Source organism: Anastrepha obliqua, chromosome 2, assembly GCF_027943255.1.
Source record: "Anastrepha obliqua isolate idAnaObli1 chromosome 2, idAnaObli1_1.0, whole genome shotgun sequence".
NCBI lineage: Eukaryota > Metazoa > Arthropoda > Insecta > Diptera > Tephritidae > Anastrepha > Anastrepha obliqua.
The window spans coordinates 26,679,677-26,701,068 of record NC_072893.1 but is presented as its reverse complement, the minus strand read 5'-3'; the positions used below and the strand labels follow the sequence as shown (position 1 = coordinate 26,701,068).

The 21,392-nt window shown below is 35.2% G+C and overlaps 2 protein-coding genes across 2 annotated transcripts in view; one reads left to right on the top strand and one right to left on the bottom strand.

Moving 5' to 3' along the window:
* The window catches only part of LOC129237653 (chondroitin sulfate synthase 2), a 111,817-nt gene extending 106,966 nt beyond the window's left edge, over positions 1-4,851 (bottom strand). Inside the window, exon 1 of the mRNA XM_054872526.1 lies at positions 3,633-4,851. Within this exon, the coding sequence (XP_054728501.1) occupies positions 3,633-3,848 (216 nt within the window). The 5' untranslated portion in view covers positions 3,849-4,851. The remainder of the gene's footprint in view (positions 1-3,632) is intronic.
* Positions 4,852-13,595: 8,744 nt separating this feature from the next.
* Positions 13,596-21,392, top strand: part of LOC129237652 (serine/threonine-protein phosphatase 2B catalytic subunit 3) — a 70,297-nt gene continuing 62,500 nt past the window's right edge. The window contains exon 1 of the mRNA XM_054872525.1: positions 13,596-13,720. The gene's annotated coding sequence lies outside the window, so the exon portion shown is untranslated. The remainder of the gene's footprint in view (positions 13,721-21,392) is intronic.

Below are 21,392 nucleotides of genomic sequence, written 5' to 3'. Positions count from 1 at the left end.
ATTTTTTTTTAGCTTTTTTTAGCTTTTTTTTTTATCCATCTAGCTTTATTTCTGAAAATGTTCTGGCAACACTGGTTAGCATTGAATAGGTAAATGAAATAAGAATGAAAAAGTATATGTACACATATGTGTGTGTGTATATGTATATGTAATGCAAGTATTTTGAAATGCAAATGTCAATTTGAAATAAGGTTTAAATGAAAATAAAAGCATCAATAAGTTTATAAAATCAATAACAAAAGTATTTATTATTTTTAATATATAAGGGATATATTATATTAATCCCTTGATTTCAATTGTTCTAATAAAAAACATATATTAATCGCATTCAGAGGAAAAAATATATGGATAAAAAAATTGTCATTGTGCTGCTGCTACTATTCAACTCAAGACAGCCATTGAGCTCCCAAAACAGGCACCGTATTCATGCATTTTTCTGAATTTTACGTGTGTTTTTTCCTTGAAAAACTTTCCTATAGCTCTTAAAAAATCACCCTTTATATTTCAGGTGAGGTAAAAAGTTCTTAACCACTCGGCAAGCAATGACAGGCGAAAATATAAGTATTTCTGCCAAGCTCTTCGTAAAACTCCACCCAATGTTCGGAGGCGGCATAAAACTGTAGCTGCCTTCATTTGTGTAAACAACTTTAACCCTTTGGGGACGAGTGTCGACATATAGCCGCCCAAGCCGTTTTACCGTTCCAATTTAGTTCGTAACTGCAAGGCTCGCGACGTCTATCGTTCTGAACGACAAGATACGCATGGGTATAGTAAAAGAGTCACGTTTTCGTTCAAATACATTAGGGACTATTAGCGATGAAGTCTTATCATCCTTAAAATGTAAACTTATGATGTGAGACGACGGTAGAGTCAGAACGAATTTCAGTTCTTCGATTCAGTCTCTCTGGGTCACTGCGAGAAGAACGAGCAGACTTTTTATATATTTTATATTTTATCCTACGCATGATGGCTAAGCTATCTAGAGATGATACGTCAGATAGTGACAGTTTTGACGAATATTACTTTGAATCTGATAAGACGGAAGATGACGGCATTACTTCGTCAATTTGAACGATAACACACAATGCAAGAATATAAAACGTATACATAACTACAACCAAACTTCTTTTTGTTGTTTTTTTTTCAATTTGTGTGCTTATAATATTGTTTTTTTTTTTTTTTTTTGATTTTATGAACATTTTTTCTTGTGTTAACTAAGGCTTTATAGTTCTTGTAACGTTCAACGTATTTATTTTCTTTACTGCGCACTCCAATACCTCTCGTCCTCAGCGTCGCTCACCCGTCGAGCGGCTCCGTCCCCAAAGGGTTAAGACGTATACCAAAAATTGGAAAGGAGCTCAGCTCAACTCGCAACAAAGGGTGTACGCGCATATACATAGATCCGCGATATTTTGAACAAATTTAGGTACATTTTATTTTAGTTTTTTTATTTTATTCATCGTTAATTCTTTATAAAAAACATAGTTCGTTCCACAACAAGTATCATATAAATTTACAAAGTTTTAAGCTTTGTATAAGATTTATAAAAATTCGCATTTTTTCATCAACATTTCAAACAATTTAATGAGAATTAAAAAAATTGGATACACAGTTTAATAGTTCATTAAATTTTAGTATAATAAAGTGCATGTTTGAAGTGATTAAAAATTCTCGTTGAATTTTGATAATTTTTTAACCTACCACTTGTCTCCATATAAAAAAATATTGGCGAAATTGGTTAAAATATCGCATACCTATTCTTTTGATCATAAGCAGTTATATGTACATATGTAAAGGGTGATCAGATTAGAGGTCCTGTTTCCAATAGGGTTTTTTATAGGTCACGCGTGTGTACTGTCTAACTAAATACCTATTTTTTTCGGTATTCATTGACATTTCATAATGGAAAGACTTACGCTTCAACGACGTTTACGAATCGCAAAATTCCATTACGAAAATCGACGCTCTGTGAAAAGTGTTTATCGCGCGCTCAGGCCAACGATAAGGGATCAGCGATGAGGGCCATTTTTGGCTTAGTGACTACGTCAATAAGCAAAATTGCCGTATTTGGGCTGAAGAGTAACCCGGAGCCATTCAAAAACAGCCATTGCATCCATTGAAAACAACCGTTTGGAGCGGCCTATGGGCTGGAGGAATCATCGGCTCATATTTCTTCAAAGACGAGGTTGGCGCCAATGTAACAATGAACAGTGAATGTCGAACGCTATCGCGCCATGATAAATGACTTTTTGAGGCCGAATGCCGGAAATTGAAGCCCATGATCTCCACAACATTTGGTTCCAACACGACGGCACTACTTGCCATACAGCCCGTGACACAATGGATTTACTGCGTCGTCGACTTACTTAGTCGTCGGTGAGCAATTATCTCTCGCCTCAGACCAATGGAGGGGCCACCAAGATTTTATTGCGAGAATATGTAAATTCTAAATGCTTTGTGAATAAATCAGTCTCGATTGAGGCATTGGAAGCCAACGAAAGTTATTTACGAGATACCGATCGAAGTCCTCCAGCGAGTCATTGAAAACTGGTGTTTATGGATGGCCGAATTACGGCGCAGGTGTGGTCAACATTTGAAAGAGATTATCTTTAAAAAATCAATTTCATAAAGGGTTCTACACAAGAATTATAAAATTGTCGAATGAATTTGAATGTTCGTTGTTTTATTTCAATTTAAAATCAGACACCTCTAATTTATATATGTATATAGGGCGTGGACACCCTTTCTGGGTGTTCGGCCGAGCTCCTCCTCCTATTTGTGGCGTACGTCTTGGTGTTGTTCCACAAATGGAGGGACCTACAGTTTTAAGCCGACTCCGAATGGCAGATATTTTTTATGAGAAGCTTTTTCATGGCAGAAATACTCTCAGAGGTTCGCCATTGCGTGCCGAGGGTGACTGCTATTAGAAAACACTTTTTCCTTATTTTGGTGTTTCACCGAGATTCGAACGTACGCTCTCTCTCTCTGAACTCCGAATGGCAGTTACGCACCAACCCATTCGGCTACGGCGGCCGCTGCCACTAAATTGATCACCCTTTATAAAGGGTGGTTAAATTTCAAGGGCCGATGTTGAATGTGAACCACACCTAAACGTCAACGACACCGTTGGACTTCTTTCTTTGGGGTTATTTGAAAGAAAGGGTGTACCTCGATATGCAAGCAACAATTCAAGAGCTAAAGGATGAGACAATTCGGCCCATTAACGGCATAGAACCTCAATTATTCCTTAGCGTCATCGAAAATTTGGACCATCGGATGGAGGTGTGCCGCTGAGGCCGCGGCGGCAATTTGGCCGATATTTTGTTCCGCACGTATGTAATTGAGCCATACCAATATTATCATAATAAAGAGAAATGACAATAATTTCCTAAAAAAGAAGTATTTTATTCAAAATCAACACCGGCCCTTGAAATTTAACCACCCTTTTAAAACGGTGGTAACTTCCACTGACCATTGAAAGCGTCGGAATCAGCTCGAAATAAGAGCCAAACAAATACGTATTTTTTAGATAACTATTATTTTTAATTATTTTTCGTAAAATAGTGCATTTTTATTTGTCTTAAAACAAATCGTAAAAATGCAACTTTTCCATTTTTGCCATTGGCACTTACCGGTTTCTTAGCTGCCAAAGGTTTGCTTATCAAATTCAAATGTGGTTCAAAGTCTTGTCCGAACTTCTCGATTAGACTATTTTCAGCAATCTCTTGAGGACATTCCTCTTGTTGCACCAGATCCCAAACATCTTCGGGCAAGTAGAAACTCAGCGCCAATCCCACCAGGATACCAAAAACAAAGTAATGATTTCGACTAAGCGCAGATCTTCGCATGATCAGTTTGTGGAATTTGAGAAAATCCAATGGAAATATGGCTATGCTATGCAGACGGAATGTAATGAGCGAAGAACAAGCCGGTTGATGGTTAGCAGCCCAAAACAGTGATAACCGCCTATAAGCGTTTGGAACAGCCAATAAGTAGTTGATAATTGCGAATCACAATAGCACTGTCTTACAACACCGTCGTCATCTCCAGCCGGCATTAAACCGTTGTAAAGACAACCACAGAAAACGAGGAAAACACAGGCAATTATGCTCACTTAAATAAATTCTCTTTGGTTTGGCTGCTGTTATTGCGGATGCTGGCGGTTACTGCCGTTGCAGCTGTGTTCACGTTACCTCCAGCAAACGATGGGCTGACAATGCAGCATGCCACTTGCTCCACACGTCGCACCACACACACACATATGTACGTATGAGATCGCAACACAAACACATGCGCAAATACACCACGCACGCAATAGCACAACAACAGGCGAAAAAGAATTCAAACCGGCAGACGCAAAGCAAATGGATCGGCAAATCAGCAAACGAAAACACGATGGCTGTATTCATAAAAAACACACAATTGAATTGAATGCGGCACCAAAATTGAATTTTTCTTTTCTTATTTTTTCTTTTTTACTTTTTACGGCACTTCCACTCTTTTAAATTTGCAAATTCGCAGATTCTTTTTTGTGCTGCTATTTGCAGGAATAACTTCCCGTTTGGTACTTAATTTGCTCTTTTTCCTTTTATTTTTGGCACCATCGCACCTTTTCAGCTTGCAGCAGTGGGTAAATCACGTTTTACCAGCGTATAGCTGACATTTTCCACTCACATTCGATAGCACTTGATTTCGTTTGATGGCAAGCGTATAGCAGCTGATTAATTTAATTTAAAAAATCAGCATTAATTAAAAAACCGCATAAGCCTCAGCAACAACAACAGCGTACGGCCAGCGATAGTCAAAAAAAATTCAGCGACGAAGAAATCGCTACGCGCCGCTCGCAAAACACAACCGTACTTCACAACAGAATTAACAAATCTACTCACCAGTGAGGTGAATAAAACTTTATTTTTGTTTTGCTTCGCTTTTTGAAAGATGTTCAAGCACGTTGACTTCGGCGACATCTGCCGGGAACGAAATTAAACTGACGCATAATTGGCAAGTGCAAAACGATCTGCAGTCGGTATGCATATTTATATTTATAAAAACTATAGTTAGACCTTTCATTCAATGCAATCAATTAAATCAACAAAAACAGTTAAGGGGTTATATACACTTAGAATTTCCAAGCAATCGATTTTTTTTTTATTATTTTTCTTAATGTACATATATTTAAGAATACACACATAAGCTGATGGCCTAGCCGCTAAAGCTTTAAAATCATTGTGATTATAATTCATTACTTTTCCAATTTTAAATAAAAAAAAGAGGTTGTCTGTAAAGTCGGTTTACTGACGATAGTTTAACGTGATAACGTCATAAGAAAATACTGATTGAATGGTTGCATTTTTCGAAAGAAAATTTTAATTTTATTTGTTTGATAGATATTTTGTATGGATATAGAGAATGAGTTAACATTAACATAACATAATATACTTTAACATAACATAACATAACATAACATAACATAACATAACACAACACAACACAACATAACATAACATAACATAACATAACATAACATAACATAACATAACATAACATAACATAACATAACATAACATAACATAACATAACATAACATAACATAACATAACATAACATAACATAACATAACATAACATAACATAACATAACATAACATAACATAACATAACATAACATAACATAACATAACATAACATAACATAACATAACATAACATAACATAACATAACATAACATAACATAACATAACATAACATAACATAACATAACATAACATAACATAACATAACATAACATAACATAACATAACATAACATAACATAACATAACATAACATAACATAACATAACATAACATAACATAACATAACATAACATAACATACCATAACATAACATTACATAACATAACATAACATAACAAATTACCCCGTATTAAAGCACTTATCAACAGCTTTCATTTGATACCCATATTGTACATACACTACCAAAGGTTACCCGGGTCCACGTGTTGACCTATATCTCGAGACCCCAGTCACGGAGCGGCATGAAAAATACTCTGTACTAAAGCATTCACCAACAGCTTTCATTTGATACCCATATTGTACATACACGTCCGAAGGTTACCCGGGTCCACGTTTTCACCTATATCTTGAGACCCTATCTACCAATAGGTATTCAAACTATACGGAAATCATCTTCAATACCTACTTAACAATGTGTGTAAGTTTGGTTTAATTCGGTTCAAAGACACGGCGGGTCCACGTTTTGGCATATATTTCGAGACCCTAGTCATCAATAGGTATGAAAACTACCCCGTATTAAAGCACTTATCAACAGCTTTCATTTGATGCCCATATTGTACATACACAACCAAAGGTTACCCGGGTCCACGTTTTGACCTATATCTCGAGACCCCAGTCACGGAGCGGCATGAAAAATACTCTGTACTAAAGCATTCACCAACAGCTTCAATTTGATATCCATATTGTACAAACACATTCTAGGGTCCACGTTTTGGTCTCTATCTCGAGACCCTAGTCACGGAGCAGCATGAAACATACTCTGGACTAAAGCATTCACCAACAGCTTCCATTTGATACCCATATTGTACATACACATCCGAAGGTTACCCGGGTCCACGTTTTGACCTATATCTCGAGCCCTATTTCCAAAATAAAATATAATCCATGTTACTCGTGGATGATGTAGCTTTCGAATGGTGAAAGAATTTTTAAAATCGGTCCAGTAGTTTTGAGCCTATTCATTACAAACAAACAAAGTTTTCCTCTTTATAATATTAGTATAGACAACATATCTTATAAGGTATATGGTAAATATTACCATACATTTTTTCCTTCATATATAATAAAAAATTAATAATAATAACATTAAAACAACAGGTATTATTAACAAACTTGGTTTTATTTTAAATTCTTCAAGTGAATCAAATTAATAATAATCAATAAGAAGGCATATGCAAATACAAATACGTGAATTTATATATGTACATTTGCGCATATACATACATACATATATACGCTCACTTAAGTAGGAGAGAGCAAGATATCGAACGTTGCCGTTCGTTTGCTTTGTTTGCTTTGTCGTTCGTTCCGCCCTTTCGCTTACAGTTCATTCAATGCAATGAGCAAGGTAACGGCAATGAGCAAGGTAACACTAATGAGCAAGGTAACACTAATATGAGCAAGGTAACGGCAATGAGCAAGGTAACACTAATATGAGCAAGGTAACTACATATGAACAGTAATGAGCAAGGTAACACTAATATGAGCAAGGTAACGGCAATGAGCAAGGTAACTACATATGAACAGTAATGAGCAAGGTAACGACACATTTTTTCGTGCGTGCAGCCTGTTAAATCGAATTATAAGACGTTATCACGTCAAAAAAAATTAAAAAAAAGACTACATACAGCAAATTTAATATCGTTCCGGTGAAGTGCTTGAAAGTAGAAGGCGGGAGGCGGCAGTGCGTTTTTCTCAAAATGGTGTTTTCAAAGTCGGTGACCAATATAACTCGAAAACGGCTAAACCGATTAGTCTCAAATTTTAACACGAGCTTCTTAAAATTATTTTTTATTGATTAATTGAAGATTTCTTCTCACCGATTAATTTTTTTATTGTTTTATAAACAATTTAAGGCCGAAACTCTGGTCAAAAATCAATTTTTTTTTGAGATCCCGCCATTTTGTCAAAAAAAAATTTATTTTGCTTATTATTTCGACTAATTACTAGATTTAACAATACTTTAATGACATCTGTTTTGTTTTTAAATTCCAGAGCATCCAGTTCAGAGATATAGTGGTCACCGCAAAACGTCTTTTTTGAGAGGAGCTCCCGCAGATGAGCTGTAGCTTCTTTCCGAATAAATATTTTTGCTAATACTAAGTCTTAAAATACTGTTAAACGATTACATCATATGTTTACAAATTTTTAGATCAATAAATTTAAAAGTTTTCTCAGAAAAATTTTGGAAAATTCGCTGTTTTTCGGCCTTCTGACTGCATATAGCCCTTAAAATATAAAATTGAAAGCTTACTTACCATAATATTCAAAATACAAATGCAAAGCATATCAATAGTTATTTAAGCATCGAACGGAAGTAAGGACCACATCACACCCCGTTCCTTATTCCCAAACGGTTTTTTACATAAATAAGCGGCAAAAAATAATAACAGAGTTCTTAAGGGGGGAAATTCATGTAGAAGCCTCAAAATCGGTGAAATTCAAACATATTTTTAAAGGTGATAAAATAATTAAATTATTTTCGAAGCTTTAACACAACTTTATTTAACCTTTCGAGAGTAAAAAATTTTTTTTTTTTTCATTTTTTTTTTTTCAAAATGGCGGCTCAGGATCATTTCTTGTCGGCTGTCTACGGCGTGAGGTCCCAAACTGCTCTTTTTATTACTCTTAATCTATCGATCTGAACAAAAAAATGGCATAGGTTTTTTTATAACATATTAACGGAAAGGATGAACCTATAAAATTAAAAAAACAGGTATAAAATTAACTATAAAATAAGCCTTTGAGAAAAAAGTCGGAATTTAGGGCTATTTCATTGACATTTTTAACCCCCAAAAAGTAATTTATCAACGCGAAATATCTGAAATTTTAGGTGTATCCTTCCGATAGTAATGTACAGAAAGGCCTCACCAAACTTCAAACAAATCGGTCGATAACTTTTTGAGTTACAACACGAGCAGTTTTTAAAAATACAGTTTCGAGATAAATGAGTTTGAAGTTTGAGGTACAGGAGCGCGCGGACCGCTCTCTACATAGTTAATGCAGTGATGGTAAATGATTTTTTGAAAAATCCCTACACAGCCCAAAAAAATTCCCTACTTTTCCCTACGCTTCAAAAAATTTTCCCTACAAAATTCCCCACATATTTTTCTCCTGTGTTTACACTATAATGAGGCACTTGCAACGTCAAAATTGAATTATTTGCATAAGTTTTGGGCTTGGTGCTATTTTGACACTTTATAAGACACTTTAATAAGAAAGTTTATTTCAAAAATATATATAAATACACATATATATATATATTATATTATAAACATATATATGAAGAAAAATTCAGCAAAAAGACTAAAAATTACACTTTTTCATTACATTCAGTTCTGTTTAAAACAAGACAGAGTTTTTATTTTTTCAGAATTCGGCACGATTACTTTTAAGATTGGGATAAAATGGTCCACCACTTGCAGGGCGACATTATGCTCAGCGAAGAACATGCTAAATCTTATTTCGAAATTTCTGGAACCATTTGGATTACTTGGCTTTTTCTTAAAAAAAAAAAAACTGTTTATTTTAGGTGTCTTTTTTATTGTCTTCATATTTTTTTGGTACGTTTTTGCTTTTGCATTTGCATTTGAATGGATCGTTAGCCACAGCTTTCAACCAGCCACTAAAGTTGTCGTCGTCAAGCCACTTGTTATTGAACTTTTGTTTCCGATACTTGAATTTTTCTCCTGGTGTTCCTCCGAAGACTGAGTCGAAGAGGAGGAGCTCGTTTCTATAAAATATATACATTTTAAATATAAAAAAAGCTAAAACTAAAAAAAAAAACGCGGGACAACTAACAATTTTCGCGCGAAGAAAAAATTAACGAAGAAAAAATGGCAATGTTGCCGTATTAACGCTTTAAAAGTAAAAAAAATACTGGCATGAAATCTTACTGCGGCTTTTTATTTTAAATGAACTTTTTTAATATTTCCCCCTATTGTAAAATTTTTTCTGTCCTTTTTGAAAATTCCCTACATTTACAGAGTTTAAAAAAATCTGTCCTTCTTTTTCGACAAATATCCCTACATGTAGGGAAAATCCCCTACATGTAGGGAATTTTCCCTACATTTACCATCACTGAGTTAATGGGCTATAGAAGCTATAATATTAGGAATTTCCGCTTGAAAATTTCAAAGTATATTCTTAAGATACTATAATTTCGAAATATCGAAACAAAATCGATTTTTTTTTTTAATTTCACATGGACTTCCCCCCTTAAGGGGTTAGGGGTAGTCAGAATTTTCAAAAAATTGTTTTTGTTTGTTTTGCATTTTCTTCAAGTATAATATCTTGAAAATAGTCTGTGAAAATTTGAAATGAATCCGCCAAATACTTTTCGAGTTATTCAAGAACTAACAACAGGCACTCGGGCGCTCGGGTGCTCCGAAACAGATAGCACAACTTTTAAAGCATTTTTCTCAAAACTATGTTTTTTGAACTGGTGATCACTGTAACTTAAAAACCGCTTAGTAGATTTCAATAAAATTTATGCTGCTTTTGAAAAACATAAAAAACTCGTGCCTGATGGGAGAACTTTTTTTTATTCAAAAATTTTGATTTTTTGTAACAATTAATTGTTGATTTTTTTCTCGAAAAGCTGACAAATATTTCATGAGACCGCTATATTGTTAATTGTGAAAAAGCAAAAAGCTTCGATCAGGCACAAGATTATCTATTAATAAAACTAATTTCTATTGTCCGATTGATTTTAGATGAATCTCCAAGGACTTGTGATGGTCACCGCAAGGGACTTCTGGAGAAACGGCCACCACACAAACAGCGATAACTTTTGCAATTATAAATTTTTATTTTTGTTGACATTTTTTTTTTAAATCAAGTCGAATTATGATGTATTAATGTTATGCTTTTATTTTTGTAAAATAAAGCAATTGACTAGCAAAAAAGAATATTTGAAAATCATCATTTTTTCGGGCCTCAGACCACCCCTAATCCAATATTCCATTTTTTATTTGAATCAAAGTTTTGTAAATTTTTCTTACAGATTTTCATGTATTTCACACGCTCCTGACCATCCCAGCACCACCTCTCCCCGCCCTCTCCCTGCATCCCATCGGTCTTTTCCCCTTTCACCTCACCTCCTTCAGAATCGTTTCTTCGTCCAAGTGTGCTCATTTCTTGGGCAACCATACCAACCTAACTTTCACGTATTTTGTACTTACATACATAGATCATAGTTGTGTTTTCATATAGTAATCGGCACCCAATTTTATATTTTTCTTTTCATTAACATTCACTGTTCAAAATAACTCTCACGATGGTGAACACCCAGAGAATGTTAATGAAATGAGAGGGCGTAAATGTTACTATTCAATATTTTTAGTGTAATTGAGTTTTGAAAAGTTTGCTAGCAAGAGATTTTAGAACTGACAATATAGACCCAGAGAATGTTAATGAGATTTCATTAGCTTTAAAAATTAAAACATATTGAAATTTAACATAAAAAATGCAAACTTAATGAAATTTCATTAACATTCTCTGCTAGACCCACACACAAAAATTGAAAATACCACTCATCTCTCACCTCAAGATTGCATAAACATTCTCTGGCTGAGCTCTTTCAGGCATTTCCAACATGCACGTGCATGTTCTCATTGTCATTTTAATTGTCATTTTATTTCGCTGATAATTTCATATAGCAATACAAAAGTAAAAAAATATTAATTAAAAAAAAGTGGTACTCACGCACCAACTCATTCGGCTACGGCACCGCTTATCATACTTCCCTCAAAATCATCGCCTAGACTACGAAGTTTTCAACAATACAGTCTTGAAAGCCAACTTACAGCGCACTTCCCAATAGATATAACCTCAAATGCTTGAAAAGGTTGCTTAAAATGGATGATGTTGCTCAGGTGTTCACGTGATGATTATATAATTGGAAATCATGTTTCATGATTAATGTTGTGAAATCATCGATTAGAAAAACTGACTCTCAATGTTACTCAATTGTAATACACCCAGATTTCCTTTCCACGACAGGTTTTATGTTACCGGCACGATCCGGATTTATGTACGGGCAAGGATTGCTACATCAGCAGAGTTTCTCAAATATGAATTTGAGAGAGTTTACCCTGCTGCAAACTTAACAACAACAGCAACAAGATTTAAGCTTAATGAGCTGCTACGTCAACAACAACAACAAAAAGATTTAAGCTTGAATTTTTATAGACGGTCACGTGATCACCGGTTTTGAGTATGGTTTTTTTTAGATCTTAACAATAGAAATATCTTTTGAAGTGAAACTTCTTAGGCGTCGATGGAGAGTAAAATTTTAAGGCCATGAAACGTGTTGGGCATTTTCGTTCCGCGAGAGAGAAAAAAGATATAACGTAGGGGAAAAAGAGAGAGAGTGCTATACCTTATATATATCTTAGATACACTTTAGGCTATTTTTGCTGAGTTTTTCTTTTGGTTTCTAATTTCTAGTGAGAAATAGCACGGCCTACTTTTTGACGCTTGTTTGTAGGAAATATATTTTTGGTGCCTACTTTTTGGCGTTATATTTCCTTGGTGCCTACTGTTTAAGGCGTTTTTTGATCCCAATTTTTTTGAGGTTTTTTTTGGTGCCTACTTTTTGGCGTCTGGGTACTATAAAGAGCTATCCATTCCGGCGACGGATTTATTGGTATTGCTTTGCTTTGTGCCTGGAATCGCTGCGTTTGTGAGGGTGATACACGCTCGGAGTAGTGCGCGTTGTGCCACGGTTTGTGTCCGGCGTTTACCTACACCGGTCGACCTCTCTCCGATTTTTGTAAATTTTGTCTATTTGTATTCCCTGCAAATGTTGTGAATTTATTTAGATATATATTCTTTCTCTCTCTCTCTCCCTTTCTCTCATTCTCTCTCGGGTCTCTCCCTCTTTCTTTGTCTGCCTTGAAAGTTTCACTTCTGTTATGTGTACTACGCTACACGCACTTTTTTTTATATTATAATTCACTAGCGGAAGCCGAGGCAAGGAATTAGTACTTTTTGTTGTGGTAACAAAATAAAACCATTATCTGATAAAAACCTTCGCCGACAGCCAGCGACGAAACAGTTAGTTGTTGTTGCCGTTGTAGCCCTGTTATGGGCAGTGAAGTCATCATTCGTCGTCGCCAATCTCATTTAACAGTAACCCCATGAAATATGCCGCTTCAACCTAGAGGCTCCAGAGGGAAGGGGGTGTTATGTTTTTTTTAAGGGGGTATCTTCTCATGTCGGACATACCTACATATGTATATTGAATATGTCAGGATCGATTCTAAAAATTTGGAACGCAATTCGGCTAGAGTAAGACGGGTTAGGTGCTTGGCTTGTTTGTCTAATTTCTGCACAGATTATCAAAGAAGCGGTTTTATATGGGTAATCTGACGTTTGTGTTTATATTTTCTTATATCTCGATATATGCACATGCATATGTATGTAGGCTTTAAATACATATCCACATAATACAAATTCAAAATTAAAATACAGCTTCAAATAGACAGAGCACTTCTAATTATTAAAAGTTAATTATAATTATGTAAATATATTAAAAAAATTAATATCTAGTCAGAAGTTTAAGAATGCGAAAGGCAGAGCACTTAAATTAACGAACATTTTATAGAGAACATAAATTTACGTTCTCTACTCACCTCTGCTTAGTCGAGACAACAACATTGCCATTGGCGACAACTGCTGTGCTCTGCGCACCAATCACATTTGAGCGACATCTTGCGTGCACTTTGAGGCGGCACAAACTTGTCAGCACTGGCGAGAGCTCGTCATGTATTAGCAGAGAATGAAAAATATTAGTTTTTCTTTCACATCATTTTGTCGCGGACGGGAAAATTTTTTGGTTGCAGTGGAATTGATTGTTTTTTGTTTTGTGAAATTCTTATTGGAAACTAACAAGAACTAAAAAAATTAGCGAACAGTGTTGAATGTGAGTAAAAAAGTTCTACAAGTGTATTGGTGTATAAAATTTTGCAGGAAATGCAGTGAAAATTTGTCAGCAGGCTCCAGAAAAATTAGTTGAAAGTTGAAGTTCGAAAAACGCAACGGTGAACGAGAAGAAGAACATAAAAGATACATTTCAGGGTAGGAAAGTGGTTTTTCCTTTGCTTTGCTGCGGTGGGGCGAAGGGACAATTTCGAAAATTACATCCCCTTTCGGAGGGTGGCTGAATAACTGACTAAATGACTGACTAGCTGCTGGCCGACTAACTAACTGACTGTCTGGCGAACTGGCCAATGGCTGGTAGTAGTTACCGAATGGGGGGGATATGGGTATGCATGGTTCAACTGCCCGCCCCCCCCTCCTAACTACTTAAGCAGGAAAACACCCGATAAATTGTGCTAGGTAGGTAGGTAGGTAGGTAGGTCGTGCAAAAGCAGCAGAGTTAGTCAGTCAGGAATTTTTCAATGCTTCCCAATTTTGTGTGCGCATACCCAGTGAGCGCAAGGATTAAAATTGCACTCGCGCAATGCAGTGACCTGGATGTGGATATGAATATTGGCAGGGAGCTGTGCAGAGTGGGAGAGGTTGATGAGGGTGATGGTGTGATGATATGCGCACAAATTACCGTTGCTATTATATTTGCTTTACATTTAGTTTGCTACTTATTGCGGTGCCTTGTTATTGTGGACGAGTAGAACATTTCAAAAAAAAAAAAAAAAAAGGAAATGAAAGCAAAAAACAATAAACCAAATCCAAAAAATGGCTGGGCTGAACGCAAACAAAAGTGAAGTAGCTAACAGATATTAAAGTTTAAAGGCTGCATTGAAATAGCATAGCGGGAAACAGGGCACTGCATTGACTACAAAAATTGAGGTATAATGTCCATATGTATGTACGTAGTTACATATGTATGTTGGTGCGTACATATGTACATACATCACCGCCAAATGAGTTGTGGTTAGTTAGGAAGTTCTTCGCATCAGCACGCCTCCTCAAGCAACTTTGTGCGGCATTTTTACCTTAGCACGTACATAGAATTTTAATTACAAATATTTCTGCAGCTGAGAGTTCCTAAGTATGAAAAAGTGAGTGCCACCAAAGTAGATGAAAGTTGTGCGAAAATTGTTGGCGAAGTAATACTTTTATGGACCTCTGCACGAGACACATACATACATACATACATACGTTAATATAGCGTGTGTAGATAAAAAAGGAAAACCATGCAGAAATACATATATACATACATATGTATGTACATCTGTATGTATGTATGTATGTATGTATGTATGTATGTATGTACGTACGTACATAGACATATAAAGTACGTACGACTAACTATGCTGAGAAATTTGGCATGAATGCAAATGTGCCGACGACTGAAAGTAAGCAAGGCGAATCGTAAAATAATTGAAAAGAAATAACAACAACATAAAAAATACACAAATAAGAAAACTAAACTAAATTCTTGTGAAACATTGAAAAAAAACAAAAAAAAAAAAAACAAGTGAATATTTTTCAACTTTACTGCGTTGCGGCCGACGGTGTTGCTGCCACCACTTGCTAAAAATAGCAAACCATTGTAGAAAACGAAGCACGGTTTTTGGCCCGATTAAATGTTGCGGCAGCACAGTAGTACATAGAATTATGTTGTAATATGCCACAAGATTAGAAAACCCCTGTTTATTTAACAAATTTCCGTAATTCAAAAAAGTATTTACATACATACATACATACATACATACATACATACATACATACATATGTACATATATGTATGTATGCCCGCATTCCTGTAGAAAGGAGTATGAAATATGTACAATATATATGTACAAATGCACAGCTATGTATGTATGTTACATATGCCAATACGGAAGTTATGCGCTAAGGTTTGACACAAATCCATACATACATACATACGCATAAAGGTACAAAGTTAGCTTGCAAGTATTCATGCATACATGCATACATACCTACATACGTACATACATACATACATACATGCATACATACATACATATATTACAAGCATATTTACATAAATGCCCACGAATCATGCGTACATATGTATGTCTGTATGTTTGTAGGCACGTCCGTGCTTTGAATATATTTTAAGCAACAAGTTTGATAACTATGCTGGCTGGCTGCTGATAAAAAATTCGTCTACGCTTTTCATGAAATGCCAAAACCAGTTTATCAAATTAACGAATTAGCTGGACAAACTGACTTTAAACTTGAGCAGAATTCAAATGTTCGTTTTGCTATCAAATCTGAATTTTTTATGCAAGAATTCGTTTTTTTGCATATATTTTCGTTCAACCTATCTAACACATACATACTACATACATACGCACGTAAAAACATATTTATCCACAAAAACTTAAAGTGAGCAGTCATTCAAGCCAGTTTTTCATTTATATATTCATAAATACATACAAACAAACAAACATACATACATACATATTTATGTAAATATCCATATTTATGCAAGTAAGTTTTGAATTTCGTTTAAGTTGTCATTCCCGTAGGTTTTCGTCGTCGGCCTAGTGCCCTAGAGTGTTTTTGAAATACCAAATTGGATTGTGTTGCTCCGCGAGAGCCCTACTAATGTACCAATTCGTTGATCGCCAGCAACGCGTCAACGGCTTTTGTTATTATTTTAAAAATAAGTACATACTTGTCTATAATAATAACAACCACCGTGACACTACAACACAATTCGTCGTAGCCTCCGCCAAACGGTCTCGCCTTCCAATTCGCCAACAACATGCCACTGTTCGAATAAGCACAGCGAATCGTGTAGCTACCGTTTGTACAGGGTGGTTTAAGTATACGCATCATTTCGAGTCACATGTTATTTTGACACTGAGTGGTTTTTTGTTGTTGTTCTTTTCAAAATATTGGCTGCGGTGCTATGCAAAATTTATTTGATGTCTATTTCTATAGGGTGGGCCATGTAAAATTTGCTTTTTGAATTGGCTATAAAAAAAAAAAAAACTAATCAATATTTTTTCAAACTTTTTTTTTTAGTTTGAAGATTGAACATTGTCATTTATGAATGAAAAATAATATCGTTCAAATGACTGTCACGACTGGCTTTACAGTAGGCCATTCGATCAACCCAATTTTTAAGCACATTTTCGATTGTTTGGGCTCCAATTTCATGAATGGCAACTTCGATTTCGTGTTTTAAAGCATCAATCGTCTCTGGGTGGTTCGCATAGCATTTGCCCTTAAAGGCTCCCCACAAAAAATAGTCCAACGGGCTTAAATCACAGCTCCGAGGCGGCCAATTGATATGGGAATTTCGGCTGATTTTCGGTTTTCAAAAACGGTAGCCAAAAGTTCAAGTGTAACTTTGGCAGTGTGACAAGTTGCACCGTCCTATTGAAACCAAATGACGTCCATGTCATCCTCTTAAATTTTTGGAAACAACTCGTTGAGCAAGTCACGGTAACGCTCGCCATTTACTGTAACCGCGGCTCCTCGCTCATTTTCGAAAAAAAATGGCCCGATGATGCCGCCAGACCAAAAACCGCACCAAACAGTGACTCGTTGTGGAGGCATTTGTTTCTCTACAGTAACGTGTGGATTTTCTGAGCCCCAAATCCGACAATTTTGCTTATTGACGTAGCCACCGATGTGAAAATCAGAAAAGAAGAAGAAGACTCACCACTTTGGAAATAGGTTTTCAATATTTCCCAATTTTGTTCAAGAGACGCTATACGTCCCATTTCGTAAATGTCAAACCTTTAAGTAAATTATGAACACATTTGACATGTCATTTGTGTTACCATTCTCAAAAAAATAAGTGTTTCAAAAAGCAAACGCTATATAGCCCACCCGTTACAACATCTTGAACTGAAGAACTGAAACATCTCAACCGAAACATCTGTGCTGCTCAAAACCTTCGCAGTTTTTCCGTATTCTCATCTGTGCAGCTGTTTTAATAAGCAAAAGCGCCATATCTGGGTACCAGCAACTCGGATATCGGCTGCTGCTCGAAAAGTGAATGCATTTTCAATGAATTGAATGAATTTTTTTGGTGTTGATTTTGGAGTGTTGAAATTATTGCTGCATGCTGCCGGAAACTGTGAGCTGCATAGCCATGATTACTGATTTTTCGTGTGCTGAAATTGAAGACATTTTTTTAATACACACATAGATACAATATAAAATACATACCACTGTTTGTTGACACTGCAACTAGTTACACATAAACTAATGAGCAGTACAATTTTAGTAACATAAAGAGAATTTTGTGAAGAGATTTTCATAGTCCCTTCCTTAAGGGGTTATATACCTTTTGAGCCCGAAAAGATAGACGATTTTCATAATTTTTTTTAAATATGTTTTAGAACTTTTATTCAAATGAGACATATATCATACTGAAGGGTAACTCTCGAAGAATACATTTTGGTGTTTTTATTTTAAAAAAAGTTATTATTTATTGTTGATATCACCCTTCAACCCGAAACGCCGTTTTTTAGAAGAGGTGGTCACGGTAGCGTATGAGCAGCTCAACTGAAATCAAGAAAATTAAATGATTTTTGTAGAAAAAGGTTTTTTAGTGAATCTGAAAGGTTTATTTACCCAAAAAACATTTTTCTCGATACGAAAACCGCTTGCACCAAAAAACGATTTTTGATGGATTGAAAAATTAAAAAAAAAAAAAATTAATTCCAGCGAACTATGCAAATATTTATAAAAAGTGAACCTTTCAGAGGTTGTAACTTCGAATAATTAAAAAAAAGTTTATGCAAATCGGTCAAATAGTTTTTGATGAATAATGATAACTGCGACAGTAATTTTCAAAAAACACGATTCGAGATAATCGCGTGTAAAGTTTTGCGTGCACTTCATTTATGGATAAGGTCGCGCGCTTCCACGGTCTGTAACTTTCGTTCTAGTGCTCCGATCTTTATGATATTTTGAATTTATATTTTTATGGTGATGCACTTTTAGAATATGCCATAAAAAATTTTTAGATTTTTTAGTCCAACACAAGCTATAATATATAACCCCTTAAGTTAACATCCATCATGCCAGATCATGTGGTCTGATTCGACGGAGTCGTCGGATTAGGCCTGAGGTGTTGATGGGTTTGTTAGCTTCTTATTCACGTGCCTTTGAAGCCTGAGCGAGTGGGCTTCTGCTTGTTTTTTAATTTCTTCAGTCACTGTAGGGATCTTGAGGTCACGATGAATATCCTTATTGCGAACGAACCAAGGTGAGTTGAGAATATTTCGAAGGATTTTATTCTGGAGTCGTTAAATTATATTTATATTACTTTGACTGGCTCAAACCTCATAGTTGCGCGCCATGGAACCACACAGGTTTTATAATTTGTTTATAAAGGGTGGTTAAATCTCAAGGGCCGAGGTTGAACGTGAACCATGTGCGGGGTTATTTGAAAGAAATTGTGTTCGTCGATAAGCCAGCAACAATTCAAGAGGTAAAGGATGAGATATTTCGGCACATTAACGGCATTGAATCTCAATTATACCTCAGCGTCATCGAAAATTTGGACCGACCATCGGATGGAGATGTGCCGCTGAGACCGCGGCGGCCATTTGGCCGATATTTTGTTCCATACCTAATTGAGCCATACCAATATTATCATAATAAAGGGAAATGACAATAATTTCCTAAAAAAATTGTATTTTATTCAAAATCAACACCGGCCCTTGAAACTTAACCACCCTTTATATAGATATTTTGTTATATATGGACAGCTTTGATCTTCGTCCAATTAACCATTTCATTTTTATTAATATATCTTCAAATGGATTTTATGCTGTTTAAAATTTATATGCTCCTTCCATCAAAGCGTACCATCAAGCGTTATGCCAAGGCATTTTGCAGTATTTGCATAAGGTATTGCGGCACCTAGCCGTATTATTGGATAATGATTCAGTGATGAAGTTTACATGAACTGACTTGGTATTGTTCAATTTTATAGGCCAAGTCTTCGTCCATTCTTCAATAGCGTTTGTTGCAATTTGAAGTTTGGTTGCAGCTTCTTCAGCACTTTTTCCAATTGCTTAGATGATAGTGTCGTCAGCGAAAGTGTCGATGAAGCTATTCGCGGGTATCGGCAAGTCTTTGGTATATAAAAAGGCATAAGAGTGTGCCAAGAATGCTTCCTTGCGGCACACTAGCATTTATTTCTTCAAGGTTAGAGTATTCGTTTCCTTGTTTAACGCGAAAATAGCGTTCGCTCAGATATGACTTTAGAAGGGCGCAAAAATCATTTGGACTTAAACCGTGTTATTTAAAGTTCAAAAAAGAGTTTTCTATTTCAGCTGTGATTCTGGTCACTTGATCGATGGTTGATTGCTTACTGCGAAAGCCAAATTGATGCGAAGGTGAAATTGAAGATCTGGATTAGGAAAATATTCGGTAATCGTTGTTGTTGCTGTTGTAGCAGCATGAACATTCGTCATACATGTAAGGGGAATGGTTTTGGAGTGGCAGTCTTTGGCCGGATATAAATCCGGGTCGTTCCGGTAACGTAAAAGCGACTGTCGTGGAAACGATTGGGTAATCGTATTATCAGTTGCTTCTGCGATTTCATTTGATCAATTGCAATTTCGATTATACTCCATTAGACGTTTTTGTGGCATAGCAGCTATGCAAATAATTCAGAAACTATCCAGATCCTTAAGCTGGAATTCCAGTGCTTGTAGAAGTTGTTCAGGTGTTGCACCTATTAAAAGCTCGCAACTCCAAAAGATAACTTTCAGATCTAACATTTCTTCTTAATGCTTACATTCCTGAAGTGCCATTTGTAAATACTGTTAGTATTTTATTAGTAGTTCAGGTGGTTCACAAGGTGGTTCGTGCGTAAGTTTCTTACCATTAAATAAAGTTAATTGAGTGCAACATGTGGACGTTATTTTCCTAAATTTTCATTGCAAAATACTGAAAAGTAAATGAGTGATTATCCGGAGGCGCAAATCATGACTGCCTACAGAATCACTGGAAACAAACAAATATGCGCAAATGCAATCATTAGGGAGATGTTTCTCGGAGTGTCTCTTAGAGGATTTTTTCTTTCGATTTGTAAATTTTTCGAAGCATATGGATCCAGAAAAAAAATTTTCACTAAAAAAAATTAACAATTTTACAACAAAAACATTTACAAATTTTACAACAAAAAATTTACAGATTTTACAACAACAAAATTTTACAATATTTCGACGAAAAAAATTTACAAATTTTACAACAAGAACATTTACAAATTTTACAACAAAAAAATTTACAGATTTTACAATAAAAAAAATTTACAAATTTTACGACAAAAAAATGTATAAATTTTACAACAAAAAAATTTTCAGATTTGACAATAAAAAATTTACAGATTTTACAACAACAAAATTTTACAAATTTTACGACAAAAAAATTTATAAATTTTATAACAAAATCATTTACAAATTTTACAACAGAAAAATTTTCAAATTTTACAACAAAAACATTTACACATTTTAGAACAGAAAAATTTACAAATTTTACAACAAAATTTTTTACAGATTTTACAACAAAAAAATTTATAAATTTTACTACAAAAATTTATAAATTTTATAACAAAATCATTTACAAATTTTACAACAGAAAAATTTTCATATTTTACAACAACAAAATTTACAAATTTTACAACA